Source organism: Tyto alba, unplaced genomic scaffold (assembly GCF_018691265.1).
Source record: "Tyto alba isolate M040663 unplaced genomic scaffold, T.alba_DEE_v4.0 Super-Scaffold_17, whole genome shotgun sequence".
In the NCBI taxonomy this organism is placed as follows: domain Eukaryota; kingdom Metazoa; phylum Chordata; class Aves; order Strigiformes; family Tytonidae; genus Tyto; species Tyto alba.
The window spans coordinates 4416781-4444544 of NW_024881279.1; the positions used below are offsets into that span (position 1 = coordinate 4416781).

Consider the following 27764-nt stretch of genomic DNA (forward strand, 5'->3'; position numbering starts at 1 on the left):
CTCCACAACGTAAAATGCTCTTGTTTGGGCTTTATTTTACAACATTGCCTAATAATGGCTTTACGAGAAATCAAATTAAGTTTGCTGCTACTGGATGGGGAACATCACCATCTCTGTCCTAAACAGTCCTGTCACTTGCCCTGAGCCAGCTCTGGCACTGATCTGGCTGTATGATAAACCAGCTCAGTGCCCCAAAATGACTGAAAATCAACCCAAGAAGAAGATTAAAAGAGGAAGCATTTTACTGGGTTAGGAACCTGCTTACCTTCCAGAGCAAGGGAGCATGGCAAAGCAAGAGCCTCCTCTCGAGGTGCCGGGTGCTCTCTGTAACCCAACCCCACTGCAGCGACCCCCCCAGACCATCCCACCACCCACCTGCAACCACCACCTCCCAAACAGCCCTGCCTGGAGGACCCGCTCCTTCCCCCCCTCCCCGGAGCACGTCGTCCTCCCCTGGCAGCATTGCTGATTTGAGAATTAGGCAGAAAATTGAGGCCCAAGCGAGTACCAGCTGACAGGCAGCTTTCTCTTTCCTCAGCATGGCAGCTTTTCACAGACAATAAAAGCTGATAAAATCTCTCCCACCGAGGCTCATCACAGGGTTCCTCAGCTGACCACGATTCAGAAAATCCCTCACCAATGTTTTGTGCACCTTGGCCTGCAGCTGTGCTGCTCCCCATTTAGAAACTAAGCAAAGATTTCCCAAGCCTAAGTTACAGCTGTAAATGCATCCCTCTTTCTCCTTCTAATGTTAATAACAGTCTGTGTTAGAGTCACAGAAATATCCCTTTTCCCTTTCTATTATTTTTGTAGCATTTGAAAGATCACATTTTTCATCTCCACATTGCAAATTAATTTCCCATAACTCAAACCACCCTGCTCAGACGAACCTTTCTCTATTCACCCTGTATACAACTGAGCAGCAGCCAAGGACAGTTGACTTAGCTGAATAATATGCACTGGTGCTAAATAAAAATTAAACTATAAATATTTTAAAATACCTGATATCCTGGATAGTAAAAGTGAAATGTATCATTTGTTTAAACTATCCTATTCATTATTTCTTTCCTCATTTCATAAAACCAAACCACTAACTAGAGCCTACATAAATAGAGCTTCAACTTTCATCTTGAGAAGTTTAATCAGAAAGCTCTTCAGGAATATTTTATTTCTTTTATCAGAATATTGATGGAAGTCATAACTCACCTTAATGTGAGAAAGTTTCCTTTCTTCAGTAAAGAAATTCATCAAGACATTTCTTGTTGGTAAGATCTGACATAAATCTGCTTGCTTTTTTCCTCTATTTGATCTCCGCACTTTATGAATTTTTGATTGCCTGCTCTGAATTTTCCACAAGCAAATTCAATTGAAGAAATTAAAAAACAGCAGTTCAATCCTGATTACCTCATCAGCAAATGGCTCTTTTATTGTGCAACGGATGACATGTGCTCCCCTCTCCTGGTGCTGCTGGAGCCCTTATAAAACTGGATCACAAGAAACCTTTCCCTTTTTATTGGTACTATTAGAAAACGGCATATCAACCACCCAAGTTAATTCAGCAAGGCACTTCCCCTGGTCAGGCAACAATCCAAGGGCTACTGCGAATGAAAAAATATCCTGGGGAAAAGAATTGTGGAAGTCATTGTGTACATTCCAAATCTTTCATCTGTACAAGGGTGTGGCCCCTTTCTTACAGTACCAACATGACAGCATGACACACTCGTGCACTGGAGAAGCAATTCAGCACAGTCATTAGCCAGAGCAGAGGTGAGAGTTCACTATTTTCTAACTTCGTTTCCAGTATTATCTTGCTACAAGTGAAGGTGAGCAAGCATATGCCGAGTTGCAGGGACTGGATGGCAAAATGCTTTGGTAACAAGCTGATTATTTAGCATTCACCTTTTCAGGACAGAAATAGCCCGTGTTCACTGGTACTGCAGCCTCTATGTTATGCTGACATTACTGGCTGAATGCTGGAGCAGAACAGCAGTGGACAGGTTTTAAGAATAGTGATATTCCATAAACCTCATTAACTAAATTAATTTGCTTGGAGGCATCCACAAACTTTCTGCTTCAGTATGGCCAAACCTATCTCGTGTGGCAACTTGCTACAGTCACTGTCAACCTGATGGAGCAACATTCACCCTAAATGCTTAAAATATATTAGCATCCTAGAAGAGAATCCGTTTAGACAATTCCCCACAGGAAACCCACTGTTTAAAGAACTTCAAGGATTTCAAATTCATGTTAATTCCCTGTGGATTTAAAAACAATTAAATAAGCTGCTCTTAGTACCATTAGTAAGAAAAATAAATTTGTACAAATATTTAAAAGAAGTTTTTCTTACTTGTGAGATAAAGAATGACTTCATGACCTCAAATATCAGTTAACTAACTCAAAAAATTTCAGTACTGATATAACTACCAAGAACAGAAGGCTCAAGGTATGATTTTCTCCTCTAAGGTAACCTCATACAAGAGCATCTTCAGAGAAGACAGCTAAATGGACATTTCAGAAGAGAATTTATTAACATTTGCAGCACAGCCAGAGAGAGTTGCAGTCCATTAGGCCCAAATACTGTTAGGTGCACCTAATGAATACTGAATCTGTGGGACAAGTATTGTTACAGCACAGCTAAACATAAGAGCATTTTAAAACGTGATGACTGCAAAACAAACTGCAAAGAAGCAGGTTTAGTAACTGAGTTGACCCTAGGCCTCTGACAAGTTTTCCCTAAAAAGCTCACAAAAAGCAATCTCCTCGCTACCAGCTGTGTGCATTCTTCCTCCAGCAAAAGTTAAAGGGTTTTAAAGGAGTGGGTTTGTTGGAAGGAACAGCTGGAAAGCTAATAAATTTCTCTCCCTACAAAGACTTTTCACAAGGACAAACAATTGGAGGGAGGAAAGGCAAGGAAACGCAAGATTTTTCCACCAATATATTAACATATAGTCTTAAAGAGGACATTGTTATTTGTTCAGAAAGCCTGGAAGAAAAACATGTAGATTGGTTTAGTTCAGCCAGTTGAACTATGCTCCAAGAGCTCTGGAAGACATCCAAGATGGAATAAGGTAACACAAAATTTCCCTTATTTCTACTAATTTAGAATAATGTTAATTTTCTACATTTTTTTAAACAGTATTCTAGCCATTACAGTCAGTCCAGTGGCTGGAAATGTAGTATCTGCCTTGATGGCCTAATTCACTGGATGTGTTTAAGAGAAAATTACATTTGAAATGAAACTTTTAACGTGGGTATCACTGTACTTCTGTACAGTCAGGCACTCCAGTATCTCACACTGTTCTCTATAACGCCTGTGGAACCAAGCTGAAAGGAAACACAACTGTTCCGCAAAGTGAGAACATACTATTCTCTACTGTCAAAATCCCTACGTTTTATGAATGTTATTTAAGGAGAAATCTACTGAACTTCTCAGGTGCAAAAACATCAGCCGCCTTCTCTCCAATTCCAACATTTAAACATCCTAACGGAGCTTTGCAAAGTAACCTTTCCTTTCAGATCTTGACCACAGCAATGTTATGCTTTAATGTGGGTACGTTCAGGTGAGAGTTTCAAGTATCTTCCACAAAAATTACTAATTATACAACTTAAGTGAACAATTACTTGTTAAAGAACTTATTAATTCCTACATATTAAAAGTTTTCATTTAAGCCTTGCTAACTAGCCTACGTACCAATTAACAGATGCATAAAACAAAACTCCATACACCCCCTACACCCAGTGAATTTAATCAGTAACAGAAAATACAGTTTTGAACTGACTGTCCAATCCCAGGCACAAGTAAGCTCCTTATCATAAGGTGCTGTATAAAAGCAGTGAAAGATAAAAATCACAAGCTTATTCTTGTCATTTATTTTAAAAACCTTATTCAAAATATTAAGTGATACAAGTCCAAATATGATAAAAATTACTGCAATAAAAGAGTTTGGAGATATTTTGTTTGTGCTTTACTTCTTGCGGTTATGAGAAGAATGCATTCAACAGTAGGAATTTGAACTTTTAGCACTTCGTTTGTAAGCTAGTATCATGCCTTCAGACACCTCATGCCAACAGCTGTAAAGTTGATTTTCTTCAAAATGTTACATAACTACTTGAATACCAAGTCATTAATTATGGCGTTCTGATCCAACGTTATTTACATATTTATCAGTTTGAAAACTAAATCACAAACAGAATGTACAGAAAACTAAGATTTTATATTTTACAACCCATGAAAACATAAATAATGCAAGTACAAAAGACAAGGTAAAAAAAAAAAAAAAAAAAACTACTGTACCAGTAACTTGATTTACACTAATGCGTAAATATTTGCCAAAAATTAAGAGTGCGCTGTCCACAGACTGGCAGCCCCACACACCATTACTTTCATCTGCCTGTTACCTAGGTCAGAATAACCACAAAATAAATTATTCTTACATTTTCAGGCCTCTCCCATTTGTAATATAGCAAACCACATAACTGTTTCCCAACTGTCTTAAAATTCAACAGAAAGCTTTGATGTATTGAAAGCCTGTCAACTATCGATATTTTAGTAAGGTTATTGAATAAGGCTTATTTTCCATTCATTAATTACAAGATATGGAAATAGTCATAAATACCATTCGTGAAAAAAATGGGACAGTCAAGAAGCTGCGTATCTTCACAAAGGTATTAAACATTTTATAGAAGTATATGGTATATAATTTCCAAAATAAAATGGTTTATACATAATTATTTTTAAATTACTTACTGCATGAGCACATACAGAAATTATGAAGTAGCCATGCTAGCTATTCTGCTTAAAATAGGATCAAATTATGCAACAAGAAAAACCGAACAACAAAAAAAAAAAGATGAAAGATTGCAGCATCAGGATTTACACAGAGAAAAAAGTAATTATATTTTAAGTTTGCAATATAGTGGGATTTATGAGCCATATAAGTGATTAGCAAAGAGATCATGAATTTGATTTAGTGATGACAAAGTCATTAATTTATTAGACCTAAAATATTTTATGCTTATTTTTTGTATTATCACTATTATGACTGCTCCAGACAGAAGGGATGATGCTTAATGAATGGAAAGAGCACTGATTATTAAACTCTGTATTTTTTTATAGTTGATATAAAACCTGACCAAAGTAGCAAACAGATGTATCATGCCCTTGATCTTCCATGAGATTTAATCTCAAAAACTTCCAGGTCAAAGAGAGTACATCTCATTTCAGTACAAGCAGCACATTTAGAATACCTGAATATCATTATATAACTAGGCAGGCAAAGAGTGAGAAGTTCAACAAACTCAAATCACAGTGCTTTCAAAATACGTAGTCATTAGTTATTTTCAGAGAAGGCATTGCTTCATTAACATTTTGATCTAAACGATGATATTCTACTGTCCTAGAGCACAGGCCATCCCTCCATCTTCGGCTCTGGACCAATAAGAAAATCTGAAAGAAAAAGCAGCCAATTTACATAACGCTATGGAAAACATTTTGGTTTTGACAGACAGCTTAACAGTTCTACTGATACGAGAGTTCTACCCCTTGCTCCCAGCAATGGCATCACTGTTCCTACAAAACACTGCACTAGCAGTCAGCCATTTCCATACTGTCCTTGCCATCAAGTCACTTACTGGCAACCTCAGTTGCAGTCTGGCAAAAAACATAGCACTCAACCTATAACTCTTTTAGTAAAGTATGTGTAGAGCTTTAGGAGTACTGCGTATACAGGCCATTCAACTATCCCCAGATGGTGACATTTGTTAGTTTATTCATCTTACCTATTCTGGCATTTCACCCTTGTTAAAAATAGTTGTATTACTGGTACTGAAACAAAGGCAACAGAAGCAACAATGGTGTCATCTGATGAACTGTTTTTGCATTACAGCTCAGTGCCCCCTTCAGCAGTATCAGCAGAGCAGTTAAAAAGACTCTATGATAAATCACAGCACTCAAGTAGTCAGATTTTTAAATGTCTATTATCTTCACCCTATCCAGCCTTGTTTTTCACCAACATCATCTAAGAATCCACTTTACCAGAGTGCAACTATACTGGCAAAAAGGGAAATGGGACAGTGCAAGTGGGCACAGGGAAAGAAAAAGAACCTAAACCAATTTGACTGTTGTCTCACACAAATACATGCCACTATCTATGTACTTCAAGTACTAGTGTGTTTTCTGTTCCCAAAATTATTTCTAAGTGCTAAAAAGTAGTATCAAAAGACAGCTTTTCAATTACCCAAATGATACTGCAAGCATTTTTCCACTTATTTAACAAAGACAAGCCATTTTTCATCACTTATTTGAACTTCCCTCAAAGTTAAATTTTTCAATTGTAATGCAGTCTTCAACATTTTCCCCTATGAAGACTTGGCAATGCACATTCCAGATATGCCAGTGCACTGTAAAGCAGAAGTTTTGGGGGTTTTTTAGCTGCGTTCTTTACAGACTCCTCCAAATCCTTGACCAAATCAGTGTTCTCTACAAGGATAAACACTAAATTTTCCTTGTATCTAAAAACTAACCTGTGATTTAATTGCAAATTTGTGCATGCATCTGTACTGGGTCTTGCTGGGCTGGAGTCAATTTTCTATGCTAGCAATATATTTTGCAGTAACACTAATCAGACTACTTTTGCGATACAGACGATTAGTTTGTCCTGAAGAAACAGTTACCTAAAAACACTTTGAGCTTCTCTATGTAAAACTGGAAAGAGTGTTAAACGTTTCCTAAAAGTTTTTAGTTTTAGCCCTCAGAATATCTATGATATAAAGACCACCTTAAAGTGTATACTTATTACAAGGATTATCACAGTTAAGAACATTCCCACGCCATTTAGGATTAAAATTCCTTAATTTGTTGTTTATAATCCTGTGCAGAAACAAAATTAGTTAATAAATCACCTTAATTCGATTTGGCTCAGGTCTCATTTGTAGAACTCATGTTGTACACTGCCAGTGCTCATTACTGAACTGATTGATTACTGATGTTATCAATTAATAGATTTTCTAATCTGTTTGATTCAAGTTCATTTTCATTGTGCAGATAAAAATGACAGTAACAATCTGTATATTAGTATCACAAGACTAAGCGGTCATAGATTTCACTCTCCAAAAAGCTAAGTTCCTCTTATTAAAGTGTACAAGGCAATGCAACTTCATTTAAAATACTGAAGCCATTCCTCTCAACCTTTCACAGCATACCTACCTTCCTCTTATTGTGATAAGTGACGTAAACAACAGCTACTAAGAAGGCAACTACAACCAGATGGAAAAAGAAATGGCTGTCTTCCTCTTCTTCTTCCAACCCTGTGACAGAAACATCTTTTATCTTCTCATCAAGGGTCTTGATCTCCTCATTGTAATTACTAATGGTGTCAGAGTCGTCATCTTCTGGCATCTCTAGGAGGTCTGGGTTGTATCTCGAATTTGATGTCATTTCGTAAGGCCCATAGTCATCTCCTCCGTCTGACTCCATAGTTTCTTTTATAACGGGTGGTGAACTATTCAGTGTGTCTTTCAAATCTGTTAGAAGATCCTCTTCCTCAATTTTAGTATCTTCAGAAGCATCAACATCCATTTCAGATACTGGACTAGCAGTCACCACATGAGAGAGAACATATGGAGGAGAATCACCTTTTCCTGTAGATGGTTTTACTGCAGTCACCAAATTGACTTTAGTTGTTGTTGGGAATGCCTCTTTTTTTGTTGGGCTTGCCTCTTTTTTTGTTGGGGTTATACTCTGCGAGTTGTCTGTCAAATTTTGGGATCTACTTAGCGTTTCATTCTCACTTTTAGAAGAGATGTTCTTCTGGAGCATCTCTACTTTCATAGAATCTGAGAAAAAGATGAGAAGGTCAGTATAAAGCACAAGACACTAACTCCTCTTGTAATACTTCAACTATAAATTAAAGTTACGGCAAGGCATTTATTTTATAAACAAGAAATCATATGATGAACAGGGCATATTTCACACTGCAAACTTTTTAGAATTCATATGTAGAAATATACACTCCTGTACTTTGGCAATTTCAAAGGACAAATCTTGAGTGGGACCTGACCTAAAGCTTGGAAGCACATGCTTTCTAGATTAGTATGATGAAGTGTCCTGGAAAAATTTACCATGCGTACTTTCCCGACTAAGAAATTCAGAGACATGTCCTCCTTCCCTCTGTGGATTTATGACATCTTGTAGAACCATATGTGATTAGTATTTTCTCCACCATCAAACTCTTTCTCCCACAGAATTTGCTGAGGTCTACTAAAGAAGTTCTCATTAAAGCTTTTCCTACAGTTAAAAGTTTTTAATCTTTCACCATTGAATACCCTACCAAGAAAAAAGGAGAACACGCTGCAATGTCTCCTTCAGTCAGGACACAAGGTCCTAGCATGTCTTCCCAGGCATTTATTTTCATTGAATTTTTAGATACAGAAAAAGATGTCCAACCTTATGTTAGCTCAAATGAAACTACTGAATCACAGCTTAAAAAACAAAGCTGAAGAAAGGACAATCGGACTGCATATGCTCCTGTAGGAAAGCTTTTTGTCAGCAAGAAGTTATTATAATGAAGTCAGCAACAGTGCTATGTAACAGTGCACCCTTAGGCAAATTCATAATCTCTCCAATGCTAGGATGGCTTTGCAGAACTACACAGACAACAAGGTAAGCATTAAAACCACATGCAGGGCTAATCGTCCCTCTTCTCTATCCAAAGGGAGGTAAAAAAGAAGACACTAAGGGAGTTTATAGTCAATGGGGTTTTAATCCTAAAAAACTATCAAAGAGCAAACTATTCACATTTATAGCACGTCACTTTCAGACTCAAATCAGGAGGCATCTTAAAAATTAATAACACATTTTAGACTTTCAGTACACTTCACAATTTAAATCATGGAATCATAGTTACCTTGTATTTTGCCATGCCAAACTACTTCTTAATTTTTTATTTCAGAGAATTGACAATAGTTTCATTAAGCACTCCCAAGGAGCTCCCTGGTTTACTGGAAAGTTACAGATTCTAGAAACAAACCATTCAACCAACTGCTTGTATCAAATTACTCATAAGTAAAATATTATACAGGGGACACTGAATCACGTTATTCATGAAACATGTATATTTACAGAGGAGCGGTTACAACAGGCTTCTTGTTTACAAGGTACACTCTTCCAGTATGAATTACTCTTTAACCAAGTGTAAAACAGAGAAGACCCAACTAACCCCATATGAACTAGACATTACGGTGCCTCTCTGCTAAAGTTTAAAGTCAATTACTTTACATTTAACACATTTATTGTTGAAGAAACTAACAGTCAGAATTATCATATCAACATTAACTTGTTCGCTTCTTGTACAGGACAAGTTTAGGGAATTCTTATCTCCCCTTAGGAGTCAAACCAGCTAATTGCATACGTGAAGATAAATACGAGGAAAGGCTACTGCAAGGTAGATTCATACTTACAGCTAGTTGTCATGTTATGAGTGAGGTAGGTAGACCTTACTGCCACCTTCCCCAAATAGGCAAAAAAAAGTAATAAAAAGTAATAGCTAAATTGTTTGGAATACAAACAAGCGTATTTTTCCTACAGAACTACACTGCATGTATCCCTACACTTCAAATTATTCTTAAACTCATTTTAACATTAAAGTTTTAGAAGAATATAGGCTTAAATACAAGAGACTCCCACCAGCTAATGCTGCAGCTTCAGAGTGAGAAAGAATAACTTCCTATTATTTCTAAACAAAGTTATTTTTTCTTTTAATAGGAGTAGCAAGTTTAGCAAGTACACCACAACTGATTTATGGTATCTACGCAAAACTATTTGGCATTATAAATGGTGGTTGCACTGTTTACAGTTACACAACACTGTCAGCTGATGTCAGACATCGTGCCTGGACTCCAGAGAGGCCTCAGCTTCAGCAATAGATACTAATGTTCAGTCATGGTGACAGAACTAGCAAGATAGTTGTCTTACTAAACACTGTACATAAAAACATCTGACAGGGTCAAAATTCACTTCCAGGAAAACTTTCTTTTTAAAAAGCAAGTTGTTCCATGATTCTTGAAGTTAAAAATCCTTGGTTCCCTTGAGGTTTCTGTCCCACATCCTGAACCTCTTCCTTCATTACTGCCTACTCACTAGACCAGGGGAGGGACAACAGGAACAGATCTGGTTTGGATATACCGACTGTCAAGCAAGAAAGCAACTGCCAGTTGAAAACAGCTCCCTTTGTTTCCTTCAACAATTCCCTTTCTCTTCACTGCCCAACCAACACCCCATCTAAAACAAAGAGGCACTCGCTGCACTTGAAGTACTGTGTATTATGTATTAGCATTTGGTTACAGTTGGTCGGTAGGTTGAAGGGAGGTGGGAGAAAGACTTAACTAGGAGTCAACTTGCAGAACTACACAAGCTTATTTTCTTGGGGGAAAGAGGAGGCTAAAGACAGGCGCTCAACTAGAACAAAAGATTAAGTCTGATGAGCGAAGTAGTCAGCTAAACGCATCTGCACAGCAGTAACGCAAGGCGAGTGCCTGGCGAGACAGCCCCACGCACACCCGCCGAGGCAGCTGCACCCTCCCACACCGCTCGCTCCCGCCGCTCTCGGGGAGGGGAGAGAAACCCCGGCCCAGGCCGGCTCCCGGCGCCGAGGCGGGCGGGGGGGCAGAGCCCTTTAGGCCCAAAAGCGCTGAAGGCGAGTCGGGTGAAAGACCAGCGGGGCGGCCGCACAGCACCCACAGACACCCCCCACCGGGACCCGGCCCGCCCCCCGCCCAGCTCACCGGGGGTGTCCTGGTCGCGGGCCGCCACGGCCCAGCCGCAGAGCAGCAGCAGGCAGAGAGCGCGGCCCACCGGGTACCCCCTCTGGCCGGCGGCCGCCATCTTGCCGGGCACCCTCCACCGACGTGGCGACGGCACCACCCCCTCGGCGCCGCGCGGGAGGGCGGGAACGTCGCGCGCCATCCGTGAGGCGGCCGCGCATGCGCTTGGGCGGGAAGGCGGGAAAGCGCCGCGCAGGGACTGAGGGCAGCCGGGTAGTCATGGAGCGTCAGGGCACCGTTTGGGAGGAGCCGGGACCCCCAAGCTGGAAGCGCGTCCAGTTCCCTGACAGAAAATAGGGTTTTTACATCTCCTTCCTTCAGGCAGGGAGGCTGCTGTGAGGGGTTAGACCCTTCCCACAAAGCCACTGTCCCGGCAAGGCGTTCACCAGTGTCCTCATGCGTGGCTGGGCCTTGCGCTGTAGCACTCGTGGAACGCTATTTGTAGAATTTGATCTAGGGAAAAACGCCCTCCTGTTCTTGCCCCAAATGAGGCATTCCAAGCCCTGAGAGAAGCCTCGAAGCTGATCACAGGAGAAGAAATTCCAAAACGCCAATACCTCAAGTGGGAGAAAACAAAAGCAAGGAGCCCAATGGCTTACAGGGACACAGAACACAGGACGTGCACAGTGTGCAGGAACGTAGATTAGTTTTGAGCATCTGCCATATTCCTGCAAGCTGGTAGCACGTGGTTTGTTTCAATCAGTGAGGTCTGGAAGAGGACTACTCCCCAGTTAAGTATCTGTGATAAGGCATCCTAGGAAATACTCAGCTTTACTCAGCTTGTGATACAAGGGAAGACAGCCAGCGTTGCAAGATTTGCAGGCTGTCGCTGAGGCAGATCTATGGTCTCGCTATGTCGTAACTCCATTGCCTCATCAGGCACATCCTCCTGTACCACAGCCTCTTGCCCTCTGCACACCACCCATGTCGACTGCTTGCATATGAAAAAAAAAATATAAAATTTTAATGAAAGGCCACTGAAGTTTATCCCAACTGATAACTGTTCCTTGCTCACATCTATTTGTTTATAGAAAAGTAATTCAACTTACTGAATTCTGCAATGGAAGAAAGATAAACAATTCACATTATCTTGTTTTCTCCATGAGTTAAACATGCACATGTGCAGTTGCCAGAGCTTAGTGAGCACTAAGAACAGGGCCGTGTCTGGAACTTAAATCTACTAAGTATTTTTTGTTTGTGTGGTACAAAATGCACACTAAGATGTTGCCAGTCTGCTTCTGGAGCCAAGAATTAACATGAAATTGTTTTTGCAGTTAATATAAAGACAAAGTAAAAGGTGACATTTCAATATTTTATTCAAGTTGGGTTTGGGCTTTTTATCCATTTTTAGTAGTGTCAAGTACAGCATTTTGGGGTCTAGTTCCACACAAAATGGAAGACTCTCTAAAAATGTACCCATTTAAGTTGCTAAAAAAAAGTGGTAATAAAACAAAAGTCCATTTTAAATTTAGTGATGCAACTATGTGATTGCAGTTACAAAGACTCTTCCCTGATTATGGCCCTGTCTTATAAGCTTTCCAGTCAGTGCAAGGGAAAGGAACCACAACACAGGACAGGTAGTATTGGCTGAGTCACATCAAACCTCCTCCACAACCGACTTACACGAGGTGGACAACCTAAAGCATTCTGGAGACAGCTGTAGGTGTAAGTTAACCAAGTAAGACATACAATTCACGAAATACCTATCTAAAAAAATATGTAAAAATCCCTTTTTCAGACAAGTTTGCACATTCCATCATGAATTGAAACCTTAAGTGTCAGAACATTTTGCTTATGGAATTAACGGTACAATATAGTGGTCTGCGATTCTTAAAGTCTCAGATTTTATACCACATTAACATATTCCTTGTGCAGTCAATACATTAGAGTAAAGGTAATCAATACCTTCCTACTTCCTATCATATGGCAGCTGACATATGCGATGGGCAATAACATTATTAAAAAAAAAAAAAAAAAGCCTGGAATTAGGATTTTTTGATGCTTTTGTCTCCATTTCTTTAACAACATCATTTTTAAAGCTTAGCTGTCTTTAACCAGGACTAGCAGAACTGATACATAGCAACACTTGCATCCCAGACATAAAACATTGAAAGGTACACTATATTCTGAAGGTAGCTATGCTGTATTTTCAAATTAGTGATTTTAGAATCATTCCTTATGCTTCAAATTCCAATCCTAGACCAAGTTTATGGCCACCTGCGTTGACATTCTTGCCATCCAACAAAGCTGACAATGTCAGTTTGATACCTGTGAAACAGAGAAAAGTGAGAGAAAAGATGAACTGTTAAAACTTGAAATGAGTTTTACGTTCACCAAGTCCAGTGTCTGTGTTACTGCTTTAATTTCTTGGGTAGCTAGGTTAATGTAATTTGGCAGCTAGGCTTGTAAGGAGTGGGCATTTTGAAATAATTTGCAGATAAGAAATCTTTCTGAATTATGAAAGTTCTAATAAACCACGGTGATAGATTCTGCTTTTTATCACTCCAAGTAATTAAAGCTCTGAGTCAGTTCACTGCTGCTGGTCTACTGATTAATCTAATTTTAGAGTCCAGTATTATGAAAAATTGCAATCTTGATACATACCCACCTTTCTAAACCACTTTAAAATCTAGGTATGAAAAGGCCCAAGCCCTGTCTACTGTAATATCTCGTGTCAATCTGCTTGGTATTCTGGCAGCAGATTTATTAGACTACATTAAAGCCAATTTCACAGCAGTAAGATTGTCCTCTTCCTGGACTGGGGGACCTTGAGAAAGTCACATTTTCAAGCAAAACAAACTCAGGAATAGGAAGCCTCTGAAAGTACTAAAAATGAATTTACTGATCTGTGAAACACCTAATTGTAGATATATAAAAGAGTATCGGACTGGTCCGTGGATGGTGGTCTCTAATAATTCTGTTTCCAGTAGACATCCAAAACTAACAGAGCAGTCCCTGGGAAAAGCTCATTGCTGGTTTGCCAAGCGGAACAGCAGTCTCACAAAACCAGTCACATTCAAGATTAAAATAGCACCTTATTGACTCTGAATTTCTTCTGCATAGACTTACCTGGCTTTAAAGTCTGAGTGTATCCTAATCCAATCAGACTGGAGTTGTTCACTTTAGCCTTAAAGGGAAAAAATACCATACGTAAATAATTTAGTAACTCTCTTCAAAGCCCTTCCCACTTGAAAATTAAGTAACACCTTTTAAGCAGGTAAAGGATTTCATGTATTAAATCACAAAAAAAAAAAAAAGAAACAAACTATCTAGAATTAATTTTGCCATAGTTTAAATCCAAAATCTCAGCGAATCTACAATGACTATAGAAAATAATGGCTTTATTAACAGTCTTTAATTTTTTCAAGACTGACACGAAAATATTTCAAAATAGTGCCCAATAATACAATTGAACACTGTATCACTTTTAAGGAAAATCCAATAGTTGTGCTCTCATGCTGCCAAAACCAAGACAGATACATGCACCAGCTATGCACCACAGAACCACATCAAAACCGTACTTTCCCATGGTAGAGGTTGCTTTACATTTCTATTACGAGGGCGTATTTTCAAATGCTTATAAATGTACATGCAAAGTACTCACAGAAAAAGAGGCATCTGGGTCAATCTGGTACTTGGCCGCTATTCCAAAGCGCGTGTTGCTGTTACCAGCTGTCCAGGCAAGATTCACTGCGGTTTCCAGTTTATCATTCACCTTCTGGTAAATGGAGCCGCCAAATTCTGTTCCATCATTCCTGGAAGGAATGCATTAGTCTAGTTTTAAACTGCATCCCAAAACAGTCATTTTTTTTTCTCCCAGTAAGATTTGTATTTGCAGAACATTCACTTTCACCTCATTTAATACCCCTGTAACAACTAATGGAGACATTAGGCCGGATTGGTTATGAAGTAATTTTTAAATATTTAAATTCACTGATGGTTACTATATTTCAATAAACAACTTATGAAACTGGAAAAAAAAAGCCATGACAAACTATCAAAAATAGACTAACGATGACAGCTTCCAATTTTCCCTTCTCTCTCAATATGAGCCTTTGTAGTAGAGAGATTTATTCTTCCCTGCATATCTCTAAAATAATTATTTTCCCAGGCTATGTCTCTCTGGTGCCCTGAAAGGGCCGAGGCTGAGCAGTCACCCTAACGCTGCCTTGTCAGCACGCTCTTACCAGACACAGATGAACTGTATCAGAAGCGAAGATGCCAATTTAATGTCCAAGTCTATCAGCTTTTGCAAATGAACACCATTTGTAATATTCCTGGTGGTACATCTGTACTACAGCTATTTCTGTAGTAGAAACTGAAAGGAAAGTAATTTTACTTTGCAGAGAGCACTGGCCAGCAGCTGAGGGACGACAGCCTTCTGGCACGGCTACCGAGTAGCACAACTTCCAATTACTACTGACACCAATGTCACGCAGGGAATAAAGTGTGGTAAATGAAATGCAAAACGTTAGAGCATGCAGATTGTGAAAACAAGAGCAAAAGACTTCTAAAAGCCTTGCACTTCTTGCAAAGCAGTGAGCATTTCCATTTTTGCTCATTTTCTTAAAAGAGGATACATTTTGCACAAACCAGGCTTTAAAACACAGGAAGACCTCTGCAGATTAAATACTTATGATTATTTCTAAACCATAAAATAATCTGGTTCCGATTATTAGAGTATACCAAACCCTTAGTGATTAAAAAAGGGGCAGATTTATATTCTTTCCACTTTTACCCCTTTGGCCTGATGTTCCGTAGTTCAGAACAGTTGCACAAACAGTAGCGATAGGCCTATTTAAAAGTTCAAGCAATAGCAGCAGCTGTTTAAATGGTTAGAGCAATTCTTCCAGAAAAATACTACAATACTTACTTCAGATAAGACTGAAGCTCACATATAAGTGCATGTGCTTGGTTCTCAAGAAAAGGAAGGATTAAAAAGGACTGAGGAGAGCTGGTTATACAGGCAGATTTTGTGCAAGGTTCCCACACAGCTCTGTCTTGACCTGCAACATTAGGGGGGGGCGGGCTGAGCTATGCTTAAAAAACAAGGAAAGTCATATTTAAAACTAGAAATTATCCAGCCCTACCTCCCTTTAGTTATTATTTATTATTAAAGAATAATAATAGAAAAGTCAAACCTCCTTTTCATTCTACTAATAGCACTTGTCAGATGTAGATAAAAAAAAAAAAAACACACATTATCCCCCTATGAAAATTCGTATATTAAGGCACCATTAAGGAAAGTAACTTGCTGAAGTCCCCAGCTGGTCTGTGTAATGCCAGGAACAAAAGACGATCTTTGGGGTTTTTTACTTTACTTTTACTTTATTAGCCCCACCTAGTTAAGTTATCAGCTCTGCCACAGGATCCCTGTGAAACACTGAACTGTCTAGATACAAAAGCCGAGCAGGCTAGTGATGGGAGTTCCACACACAACTGTTTCTGGGATATTAAATAAACAAACTAGGTGTCCTCCTGAAGGTGATTTATCATCCACGTACAGTAACAGTGACCTAAGAAACAGACGCCCAGGAACCCAAGATACAGTAGAGTAAGATCTGAGCCCCTGCTGCTGTTAAAAAGTTATTTTCTGCTGTTGCTTTAATTAAGAGTAATAATAATTACAGCATTTCATAGCAAAAGCCAGTAATACAATGTTTTGAACTGCTACAGTATAACAAAGTTGAAAGTCATTGTGCTCGAAGGAATAGCTCCTAACTACTGAGTGGAGGGGGACCCTGCATATTCTTCTGATGGAAGTTTTCTGCCCACATTTTTGTGTTTTGGCAATCCTTCAAACACCCTGTCTGGGCTGTGAAGGTTCAATTGTACTGTGAGGCAGTGTGAGCTTCCTAAACCAGACCTCTGCAAAACAGCATGAAACAGAACAGAAAGCCTTTGGAGAAGCAGCTCCAGGAAGGCAGAACAGTAGTTCAGCCCCCAAACGGGAACAGCCTGCAATAGCTCTGCTACATACAAAAAATCCAATTACCCAAGGGAATGGGAGAGTGGGGGCTGGGGGAATGGATTAGGGATTGCCTGATGTTAAAAAACTGTCTTCCCCAAAGGCACAAATTGTTCTTTTAAGAGGAATGGGAGACAAAGAAATTAAGGTTTTTGTGGGATTGGGTCCTAGCTTCCCATGTTCATGCATTCAGAAAGGACAAGTGCTTGTGTAAATAGATTATTAGGAGTTATTATACTAAAACAAACTTTTACACCATGTCCCTTCCAGTACTAAAACAAACTCAGTCCATCTCTCTTCCATATCTATCCCTTTTGCCTGTTCTTGTTCATCCTCTGATTAACTCTTTCAACTACAGATCAGACCATTTTGTTTGATTGTGAGATGTGCAAAAGGAAGGCATTGCTTTTATTTCAATTCTCACATAGAATATTTTTATAACCCACTTGTTTTCTTATTCTGCTAATAGATTCTAATAACCCTTATATGTTAGAAAGATCGACATTGGACACTTGGGTGCTCAGCGAGTTCCAGTTCCTTCCATCATGCAGCCCCTCACCCGCATAATTAAAAGTTAATGCAGCTAAAAAAATGCAGCTGCCATCTTAAATGAAGGAGTAATTTCAAATCCACCATTCCCTCTTTCACCACTGCTGAAACTCCATCCCTTCCATTGTTCTAGTAAGCAGCAAAATCCTTTCAAATTCCTTTTAAATGCCTGTCTGCCAATACTTACACATTAGTATGAAGCTGGAATTCATCAGTCTTATAGCCAACAGCAAAGTTGCTCTGGGTTACTCTAGACTTTGTTGTCTCAAAAGTCATTTGGTAACCTGCCAGCCACCCCTCGTAGCCAACCACCAGGGCTCCACGTATTGAAGGACCAGCAATATCAAAATCCATGTCACAGCCGATGTTGATGTGTTCCCTTTTGTACCCCGTCTTAACTTTAGCACTCTTTTTCCTGAAGAGAAAAGAAAGAATCTCGTATCTTTGAAAGGGTACACTCGTAGGTAGCAGCTCAATCAAATCAGTTACTTTAACTCAGTGTAATAGTTCTTGAAGACAATGTATACATACCTGGGGAGCCATATGATATGTCACCTTCTTACCTTTCACATTTGCAAAACCCTAATCCAGCTATAGTGAATTATTTGCAATCGAGCAATAAAATGCGGTGTGGTGCCCCACTAAGCACTTCTGGGCTGTGTTCTGAAAAGCAACAATAAGCCAGACGGCAGGTGACAAAACCAAATCCTCTTCTCCAACTAATCGGATGGTTTTGCAGGTTTGGTAGATGCAGGGAAGGAATGGAAACCAGCAGTTTACAAGTTTGCCGCAGAAAGTCAATAGTAGTTGGCCTGTCCCAAACAAACCGTGTTTAGACAATCCTGGTGAACTGGGTAATTTCACGTGCTGTGGCAGATGTCAAAAAATCACTACTCTGTCTCCAGCTCCCTGAGGGAAAGTCTCTGCTGCTAAGGAAGTAGGAATAGGCTGCTTCAGTGTCTCCGACACCCTGTTTTCTCCTTAGGATGCTGTAGGAAGTTTAATGGTTGCAGCCACTGGAAAAGTTGCCAGGTTAACACAGAAATAAACTGTCCTGAGTCACTTGTTTCTTTTTATACTGTTGGCCAGAACAGTATTTTCTCATGTGTCCTTAGGTCAGTTTATATCAAGGGTGCAGACCCTCACAAGGCGAGAGAGTTACATCCACTATGTTCAGCTACTATTATTTGAGATTTTTTTTCTTCTCTTTTTACCTTACAAGTGTCTTCTGTATTTGACCAGATCTTTTCCTGAAGTCTTGCTGGGAAAGCCAGGCTAATTTGAAATTTCACGTCAACCTTTCACTGCAGCTAGCAAAAAGAGTCTCCCAGAACTGTTTCAATGCTGTATCAGACCCACATCGAGATTGCTCTCTTTTTTTATTATTTCAGATTCAGGAACTTCTTGTGTTTTGCAAAATCAGAAATAAAGAGGAATACCAAAAGCACTCAGCATTAGCTCGTCTGCAACATCTGTAAAAGTCAGCAGTACCTCTCCCACCAATGTCAACAGCGACAGAGGCAAGCTAACACGGAACGCTCCTAGAAATTACTTTCCCTGTTGAAAAACTCATCGCAGCCCCTAAGCAGTACGAAGGGGGAGAAGGTGTCTCATATTCAGACATGATGCATCCCTGTCAACCTAAACCAGGCCACTCCGGGATTGAATCTCACTCCATTTTTTCAAATTGTAATAGTCCTCCCACAAGGCAGTCATCATAACTCAGACACTATAGTGTCTGTGAAGTGCCTAAGCAATAGCTGCAGAGCTCTAACTTGCCTCTCTTATACAAGGTTTTTTCTTTTTTAAGAATCTTACCAATTAAGAAATTATTAGCAACAAACACTAGAGATTGCTCTGGTGAACAAATACAAAAATATCTAGCTAATCTAGAATTAGGAGTGGACTGGAAGCACTTGACAATGCAGGACACTAAATCTAAAAGACAGGGTGAAACCTCCACTAGGACTGTAACCCCAGCAGCCTGCAGTGCAGCGTGCTGCTCTGGGAAGCTAATGTGCAGAGTATTTTGACTCACTGGCAGCACTGCTTGCAAAAAGATAATCGGGGAAAAAATAAACCAACATCTAGATCTACAGCTGCTGCTTAATCCCTCTGGCCCACATAAAATGTGGCATCCAATCGCCATGTCAGAAATACTCATCCACCACCAAGGCGCTCTGTGGCCAGCAAGAATTCAGATGATAAATTCAGCTCGGGAGAAGAGCCCAATTGCTGTGTCGGCCCATCAGAGCTGTGGCCAACTGGCTCCCGGAGCTTGTTAAGCTTTGCATTACAGCTGACTTGTTTAGAGTTTTTCATTCAGCCAACAGCTCATCCTCTGACATGGCCAGAAATTAGCAACAGGAATGCAAACAAAACCTTTTCTTCCCACCCTAATTCTGACTACAGTTTTCAAGATACTGTATTTAAAAGTTTGCTTGCTGTAGTTTAGGATTAAAAAGGGATTGCTAATACCAAAATTTAAATCAGGTGTGCACGATTTCATCACACATAGGCTGATCAGTAACTGTCTTGATATCTTAGGACAGGAGGAATAAAGAAGCAAGACAGTATTCTGGAAAACTAAAACAAAAAATGCCTCTTTTTGTCACTCAAGCTTACTCACTTCTTACCCAGTGTTAGGAGAGAAGGAGGAGTCAAAGGTCAGCTTCAGGCCATGTGCAAGCTGAACAGAAAAGAAATTCACTGGTTGGATTCATAATTAGAGATTGTCATAAATTAGTTTGTAAATTGCATCTTTTGAGCCCAAAATTACCTGATCTTCAAGAGTAATCTCAGTGCCTAGTGTGTTGTCGGTGTTCCACTTCTCTGTGAACATCAATCCATATTCTACCCATTTGTATTTTGTTTCCAAACTACCACTAACTTTGCTCGTTTCTGAGTTTGCTGAACCTGAGCTTGTAAATTCCTAAAAGGAAAAAAAATATATATAAATTTGCATGTTAAGGGAATGGATATGGGACAGGAAGGTGGATAACCCTTACCAGCAGCATAACACAGAACAAGGTGCTAGTCAGTACAAGGTGTATCTGTGAATCAGCATGCAAGTCTGCAAATGCTTCATGGAAATATTCTAAATATTAGCTCCAACACAGTTACATTGCAACTATACTTGTTTAGTGATTGCTAAGAAAAAAAGCGTGCAGCACATTTGGAAACCAGCCTCTTTCTGCTTGTTCAATCCAGTAAAGCAAGAGGGAGGCACTGACACTTCCTCCGAGCACAGGCCACGGCCATGGCCTCAAACAGCAACGTGATTTTCACTGTAAGCAATTACCCTGGTTGCTTACAGAGGAGCCCCTCACTGTAATTTGTGCACAGTCTCGTATATTATACAAAAATTATAAATGCAAAGCAACCTGAAAGGTTATAATATATCTAAGAAATGGTACGGGGGGAGTAAGAGATTCTGCTTTTTAAAAGAAATACACAGTAAAGAACATTGCAACAGTTTGGATTTCAGTGTTTTTCCAAACTCACCAGTCCATTTTCAGATTTTGTTTTCAAATCAAGTTTTATCAACCCAAAACCTAGAAGATGAGTAAAAAATATGAATTATATATATGTTAATTTGAAAAGCATGTCTGATTTATTTCTTAAAACTCCCTTCTAAACCGCCTGTGAAATATTAAAAAAATAAACTAAGGGTAAAGTTATCAAACAATGTGTTTTGATGAAGCAGATTATGCAGCTCGTACTCGACATAGCACTTGACTGATTAATCCTACTGACCTCAGCAATATACCTGGGACCAAATTAGGTAATAATGTCTTTATTCATACTGAACAGCATTCGGTTCATAAGGAAACTACTGACATCAATGATCCTATTCATGATTCAAGGAAACACTCAAAATACAACACAAAGTTTTCTTTTAAAACAGGCAACAGGCCTATAGGAACAGGAAGAATTTTGTCAAAAGAAAAGTAAGTTACCCTCCCCTTCAAGCCAGCAGCGGCGGCAATGTGATGCTACAATAGAAAATTCACTGGATTCTAATGGAAATCATTGGAATATTTATCAGAAAAAAGTAATAAAATCCTAGTAGTTTCAGGAATCAGGTAGACAGCAAAAGACCACATTTATTTTGCCTTTATTTACCATATCCCTTGGTGAAAACATCTCTGGCAGATTTGCCCAAATCAGCATAAGCAGGTGGAACAGCCATTTTCTGGGGGGGAAAAAAAAAAAAAAGGAAAAATTACAGTGTTCGGAAACTTACTTAATTCATTTATGCAACAATAAACTTAAGCCCATTTCAGCCAGTTTTATTTTCTATCCACCTATCAATTAAATGCAGCCTGAAGAAAGTAGCTATAGCACATAGTGTGATTTGATTTTGCTCACTAGCCAGCAGAAGCAACTACCATGCATTTGCCACTGAGGATGAGAAACAGGTTGCAGACCATATTATTAAAAAAAAAAAAAAAAAAAAAAAAAAAAAAAAGCTGTCTATGCCTTTCCAAAGAGTTAACTGTTGTTCATAAACAACTTCTTTGTTTAGAACCATTTCTCAGAACCATTTCTCCTTTTTCTTGCAATGGGTCTATGCACTGTGATGCAAGGCATTAGGGCCCCAAGTCACCCACTCAAGAAATCTAACCAGCATATCTCTCCCCCTAATTCACAGCAGCAAACGTTAGCAAAAACATTTCTGTCAGCATTTCTGTTAGCAAAATTGACAAATTTTGCACCAGCCCGACGGTGTGGACACTGCAGGGGCAGCTTTCCCCACGGCGGTTTGTCCGGGAGGGATGCCCACACTGCCACGGGCGTCCTCACCGTCCCGTCTTCAGCAGGCCCTGAATGTTTCTCAGTGGCCTCCCACAAGAAATTTAATGCATCCCATTTTCTCTGCTGCTGAGAAAACTGTCTCATCGTATACAGAAGAGAAAATATGATCCTGAGAGGAACAAACCAACCCAATCTACTTTCTTATCCAAGTACCGTAATTTGTTCCAAGGAAGCAAAGTCAAACAATCTTAAATGGTGTACACCTTTTGTCTTTATAGACAAGATTTCATAATTTTAAAAAAGCAAAGGAGATAAATCATACTGCTGAAGCTGGTCCTCTTAATACCAGATGTTGCAATAAAATTCCATAGTCCCAAACTTTTTCGTTATGTAAAGATAATAAGCAGTTTATTACACAAGCATGCAAATGCTTTTAAAAAATTGCCTGCCAATCTTTACTCCAGACTATTCAACGGTAGCAGAAAACTATGCCTGTAAACCACAAACAGAACAGCTTGCCCAGAAAATGAGGGGTTCTTATAGGCCTGGCCGTCGACCTGGATGCCGGTCTCCGGGCAAGCACCACCCCGCGAGCATCAGATCAGGAGTTTCAGCAGCCACTCAGCGCCTCAAGCACTCCATCCAACAAGTTGTCGCCTGTTAAAGCAGGATATTGCTGTTGCGTAAGTGAAGAATCCCTATCCTAGAGGGAACAAAACGGATCTGGTGGCTAACTAAAAGCAAACGGTCTTCTCAGAACATAAATAAAGTAGGATGCAAGGGTACACAGTATGATGTAGCTTCAGTTGCAGAGACCACCGGGATGCATGTCATCTCCTTCCAGTTACAGTTAAGTAATGAAATGCAGCCCCAAATACATAAGTAGCTAAAGGGTTTAATTTAAAGAAAGCAAAAAAAAAATATCCATGTTCCAAAGCAGTTTTAGCTACTTATATTAGACCTAAATGTCTCTCTCTGGTTTTTGTGCAAACAGGAAAGCAGGGATTTAGTGTTTATACACAAAACCAACCTTTAAAAAAAAAAGAAAAAAAAAAAAAAACATAGGAAAAAAAAAAAAAAACACATGCACAAAAAGCCCCAAACCAAGTATTTACAGATTTCTATAAGTAATTCCTCTGCTTCTTATTTCAGTCACAAGAAGCAGAGTACAGTGCCCTGCCTGGAGATCACATCTTAAAGTCAGAGCTAAGGCAGCCCGCAGGAGAGGGACGGCAGGATTCACTACACACGGTATGTGGTCAGGAAATGCTTCTTCCCTGTCAGACCAGCCCAGTCTCATGAGAACCCTCTGATGGGTATTTCCATTTAGCATCATCAAAAATTAAAAATGTTCAAAATCCCTGTACTTGAAAATCAAACATGCATTGCTTTGAAAGGTAATGCACTGCTCTGCCTGCTGCACTTTGGAATCTACCAGATATATTTTATCAACAGTCACTTCATAAAATCAAAATATTTTCTGCAAAACTGAATGCTGTGTGCTTTTGGTTTGGATTCTGTAGGTTATGTTTTTCCCTTATTCATGCCCACGAAGCCAAGTTTTGCTCCCACTGGTGCTGGCGTATCCCCAGTGGATGCTGCCGGGCTCGGCGGGTGGATGAGCTGCTGCAGGCTGGGCTGTGCCTGTACGACAGTGGGAGACATCGAGATCTCCACTTAGGCAATTACTATAATTAAGGGACAATATTGAAAGCCAAATCCCTGTCGGTTGTACGGCAAATCATGTAACACACACAGAGCAAGGTGCTTAAAACTGCTGAGTGTAGAAAACACTACAAGCTGGGTACGCGGTGGTGAACCTTGCTGTTGTCAGCAAGAACAAAAATAATTATTTCTGTTTGCACTGGCTAATCAGAAGCCTCTTGTTTAACAGATGGAAAACAAAACTGATTACATCTTGTGCGAGTGCAGGTTGTAAGACAAGCATGCTTAACAGGGATTCAAACTCTTAAAGGATCAAGGAATGGCTGTGGCCAAGTGCCCTTGCTTTTCACCAGTGGGATTCCAGCACATTAACTCAGATTAGGTTAGGGCTGAAATGAATTCATTGATTTTATCCTTGTCCGACTGTGCAAATAGCTCTGAGTGACTATATACCTCAATGCCTGAACAAAGCAGGCTGAGTAAAATAAGTGCTCTAAGTAGGAAAATATTTTGATTTTCCTGAGTAGAAAATACTGTAGCACACACAGGTCATGGCTGAAGAAAACCTGAACGGAGGAGTTAGCTCCCAGTGCTGCTCTGAGCACAACCTCCATGAATTCATAACCACCCTCGGGAGAAAAGAGAAAGCTTCCTTTGGAGCTGCAGGACCCGAGAGCCAGTCCTAGTGGAGATTTCATTAAAGACAAAGCACTTCCAGCAGGCCAAATTTGAATATTTCCCTGTGTCACAGATGGCAAAGTTTTCACCCTACAATGCAGTTCTGGGGAATTAAATCAAAATCAGACCAATAGGCAGCAAACCCATGGGGTGCCCTTGGCAAACACAAGGACTGGCTGTAACCAAAGGAAAACTCATCTCTGCTTGGTAACTCTCTTATGTGCCTAAGTTAAAGTTTCCCTACACTGACTTATCAACTTTATGGTATTTACATGAGGGGAAGGAGCAATCTAAACACTTAAGATAAGAATAAAATCCATGATAAAAATAAAATTCCCATGAAAACAGTGGGAGCCTATCAGATTCAAGGCTAAGAAAATACAAAGGTTGGATTTAACCTTAACCATAGCTGTACTTTTTCCTAATAAATTTGAACTTGTGTACTGTTTCTTGATGGTAACAATAGTTCTGAAGACTTTAGCTCCCCGTCTCCACAAGCGGTACCCCTGAAAAGATGCTAACAGCAGAGCTGACACACGACAGTTGCTGGGGTCACGTCCCACCGGCGTGTGAGCATCGGGTTGTGAAATCAGGGACAGTCTGTGTGAGGAAAAAAGCTCACAAGGTTCTCTAGCTTCAAGGTAAAAAAACAAAACAAAACAACAAACAAACAAAAAAAAAAGATTAATTTATTTTTCATTTCATTAAAGGAAAAATTATTCCTTGGTATGAAGCAACTTTTAAGCACATTCCTGAACCAGCAGCTTGTGCAGTGTCGTTTCCCAACCAACGAATGTTGTATCAATAAACAGGCCACGCAGGATGGTGCTTTTGCTCTTGGGCAGAGCGGGGCCCAGCTCTCCCCACGTGCTACGGTCAAACATCAAGTTCAGCACATTCACAAGTCTTTTGAGAAGCCACTATAAGCAGGCGATTTGTAACTACCCTGCATTATGGGACACAGTACTTAACAACACTTTTTGCCCCAACTTGCTGCTGTGCCGACATCATATAATTCATGCAGCATTATGACTCAAAATTTAAGACTCTCGAGTCCACAATTTCTTTCATGCAGGTATTAGTAAAGCCATGCAGCATCCCTCTGACACTCGCAGGATCACAGCCTCCCTACCGCAGCTTCGCTTCTGAACTACATACATGATGGAGCAGATTTCGTTTGTAAAGTATGGTTTATGCAGTATCTCTATAGCCCAATAAACTCAGGAGCACAGAGGAGATAAACCCCTTAAAACCAAATGTAAATATTACTTATTCTATACTAATATTTATGGAATGAAAGAAAGCAAGCCTGCTCTTAATTGTATGGGTATAAATTAAGAACAACAGCGTTGTACGGCAACCCCCTTATTAAACTATCACATCTAAGTACCAATTAAACAAAGTTTGGGGGATGCTGCAGCCTGCTGTAGCTACTGTAGTTACTAAAACTGCAAGGGAAGAACAAAGACCCACTTATCCTATACATTACATTCAAAACTCACTCTCAGCGCGTTTCCAACCTGTGCAGAGAAGAGGAGCAGCGCCGCTGTCCCCTCCCAGTGCCACCAGAATGGTGCAGGGGCAAGGCTGGCCAGGAGGGCACATGTCCCCCCGCTGCCACATCACTGGGGACGGCTAATTAAAATGGAATTTTGTCTTCCAGCACAATTTGCCAGCTCGCTCACCTGGGGGTTTATGTCTACCTGCAGCAGACGCTAAAAGCCAGGAGGGCCTGTGCGGTGCTTCCTGACTGCATCCCGGAGAGCCGGGACTGGGGACATGGCTCCTGCTGCTATGGCAACCGACGGCGATGTCCCACACCCCACCACACTCCCCCAAAACGTGGGCAGGGAGAAGAGGTGCAGGCTGTGGATCGCCGTAAACCTTCAATGGAGAGTGCTGGGGGTGGGAGGGAGGGAGGGATTCTTCTGGGGTGTCTTTTCAATCAGCGCAAAAGCCCTTTTTTTGTAGGAATGCCGACAAAATTTCATCGCTGAAATGCCACGAGACAGGTGATTATTCAACCATGCACTGCACCAAACGAACCCAACCGCAACGCGCTTCTGATCCTCACTAGGCCGTCTGAGAAACGCGATGGGATCTGTTTCAGCCAGCATCACTATAAATATTCCCCCGAGACACAACCCTGCCTTGGTCAGTAAGGATGAGTCAGCTCCGCCTCGTTTTTCAGAAAATTTTGTTCCTTTTTTTTTTTTTTTTTTTTTTTTTCTCCACAAATGCCCCGAGACTGAATGAGTCTTTCACCCTCCAGCAAGAGTTGTGTTCCCAGCGAGGGCTGTGACGAGGCAGAACGGAGGCGACTGCACCCGCTGCTCCCTGCTTGGTTCGGGAAGGGAAAACCAAGCCCTTGAAATATTTTTTAAACCGACATTATTTCGCTCCCCCCCTCCCCCCCCAGTAAACAGCTACATTTTGAGAATAAACAGAATAAAATGAAACAAGTTTGACAGCTTGGGCTGGGGTTTGGGTTTTTTGGTGCGCGTCAAGATGAATTTGCCAACCTGCAGGAAGGGTCGGGGCTGGGCGAGGCAGAAGGGATGTCAGCGCTAAAAATCCAAAATCCGCTAAAATGCAAAATCCAAGCCGGCGCGGCCACCCGCCCCCCCACGACCTCTGCTCGCCGGGAACACCCACAGCGACCCACGCCGAACCGTTTGCCCAAAAAACCCACCCGCACCTCCGCGGCCCAACGCTCGGCCCGGCCCCGGCCCGCGGTCGATCCGCGCCCGGCGAGGTGTGGTGCGCGGGGTGCGTGGCAGCACCCCGGGACCACCCACTTTCTCGCGTGTCGCCTCCGCCCTCCACCACCCCACCCCCCCCCCCCCCCCCGATGTCACGCTCACCCCACGCCTCGAAACCAAGGCCTTTGCTTTCGTCATGCCCCAGCGTTACGTAAGAAAACAGTTCTCCCCCTTCCGAGGGATGGCAAAAGCCCCTCCCGATGGATTCCCACCCGTGACCGGCTCACTCCCGTGACGACCCACCCGCCCGCCGGCGCCTCGACCCGGAGGTGATCGCGGGGACCCCCCCCGGGTCCCCCCCGGTCCTACCTGGCCCCCGCCGCGGCGGCAGCAACCGGCTGCCCCCACTCCCCCTCCGGCCTCCCCCGGCGCTTCCCGGGGCTCTGCGGCGGCGGCTGCGTGACGGGGCGGGGAAGGGGCGGGGAGGGGACGGGGAGGGGACGGGGAGGGGACGGAAGGGCGGGCCTTGCCGCTTCGCCGGGCCTCCCACCGACCAGCTCTCCCCGAGAGACACGGGCGATGCTCCCAGGGACCCCACCGGCCCCCGAGATGCTCCGGCTCGACCC

The 27764-nt window shown here is 41.2% G+C and overlaps 2 protein-coding genes across 2 annotated transcripts; both read right to left on the minus strand.

The window, feature by feature from the left end:
• Window positions 1–2505: 2505 nt before the first annotated feature.
• Window positions 2506–10941, minus strand: CUNH5orf15 (chromosome unknown C5orf15 homolog). The gene is made up of 3 exons (XM_042790383.1): window positions 10780–10941; window positions 7205–7833; window positions 2506–5446 (listed from the first exon to the last, which is right to left on the minus strand). Exons 1-3 carry the CDS (start codon window positions 10877–10879, stop codon window positions 5315–5317), a joined length of 861 nt encoding a protein of 286 aa, XP_042646317.1. The 5' UTR covers window positions 10880–10941; the 3' UTR covers window positions 2506–5314.
• Window positions 10942–12116: 1175 nt separating this feature from the next.
• On the minus strand, window positions 12117–27629 carry VDAC1 (voltage dependent anion channel 1). Its single transcript, XM_042790259.1, has 9 exons — window positions 27508–27629; window positions 21461–21530; window positions 20840–20889; window positions 20115–20267; window positions 19972–20024; window positions 17523–17750; window positions 14423–14573; window positions 13888–13945; window positions 12117–13086 (listed from the first exon to the last, which is right to left on the minus strand). The coding sequence occupies exons 2-9, from the start codon at window positions 21525–21527 to the stop codon at window positions 12995–12997; spliced, it is 852 nt and encodes a 283-aa protein (XP_042646193.1). The 5' UTR covers window positions 21528–21530; window positions 27508–27629; the 3' UTR covers window positions 12117–12994.
• Between the last annotated feature and the right edge of the window lie 135 nt (window positions 27630–27764).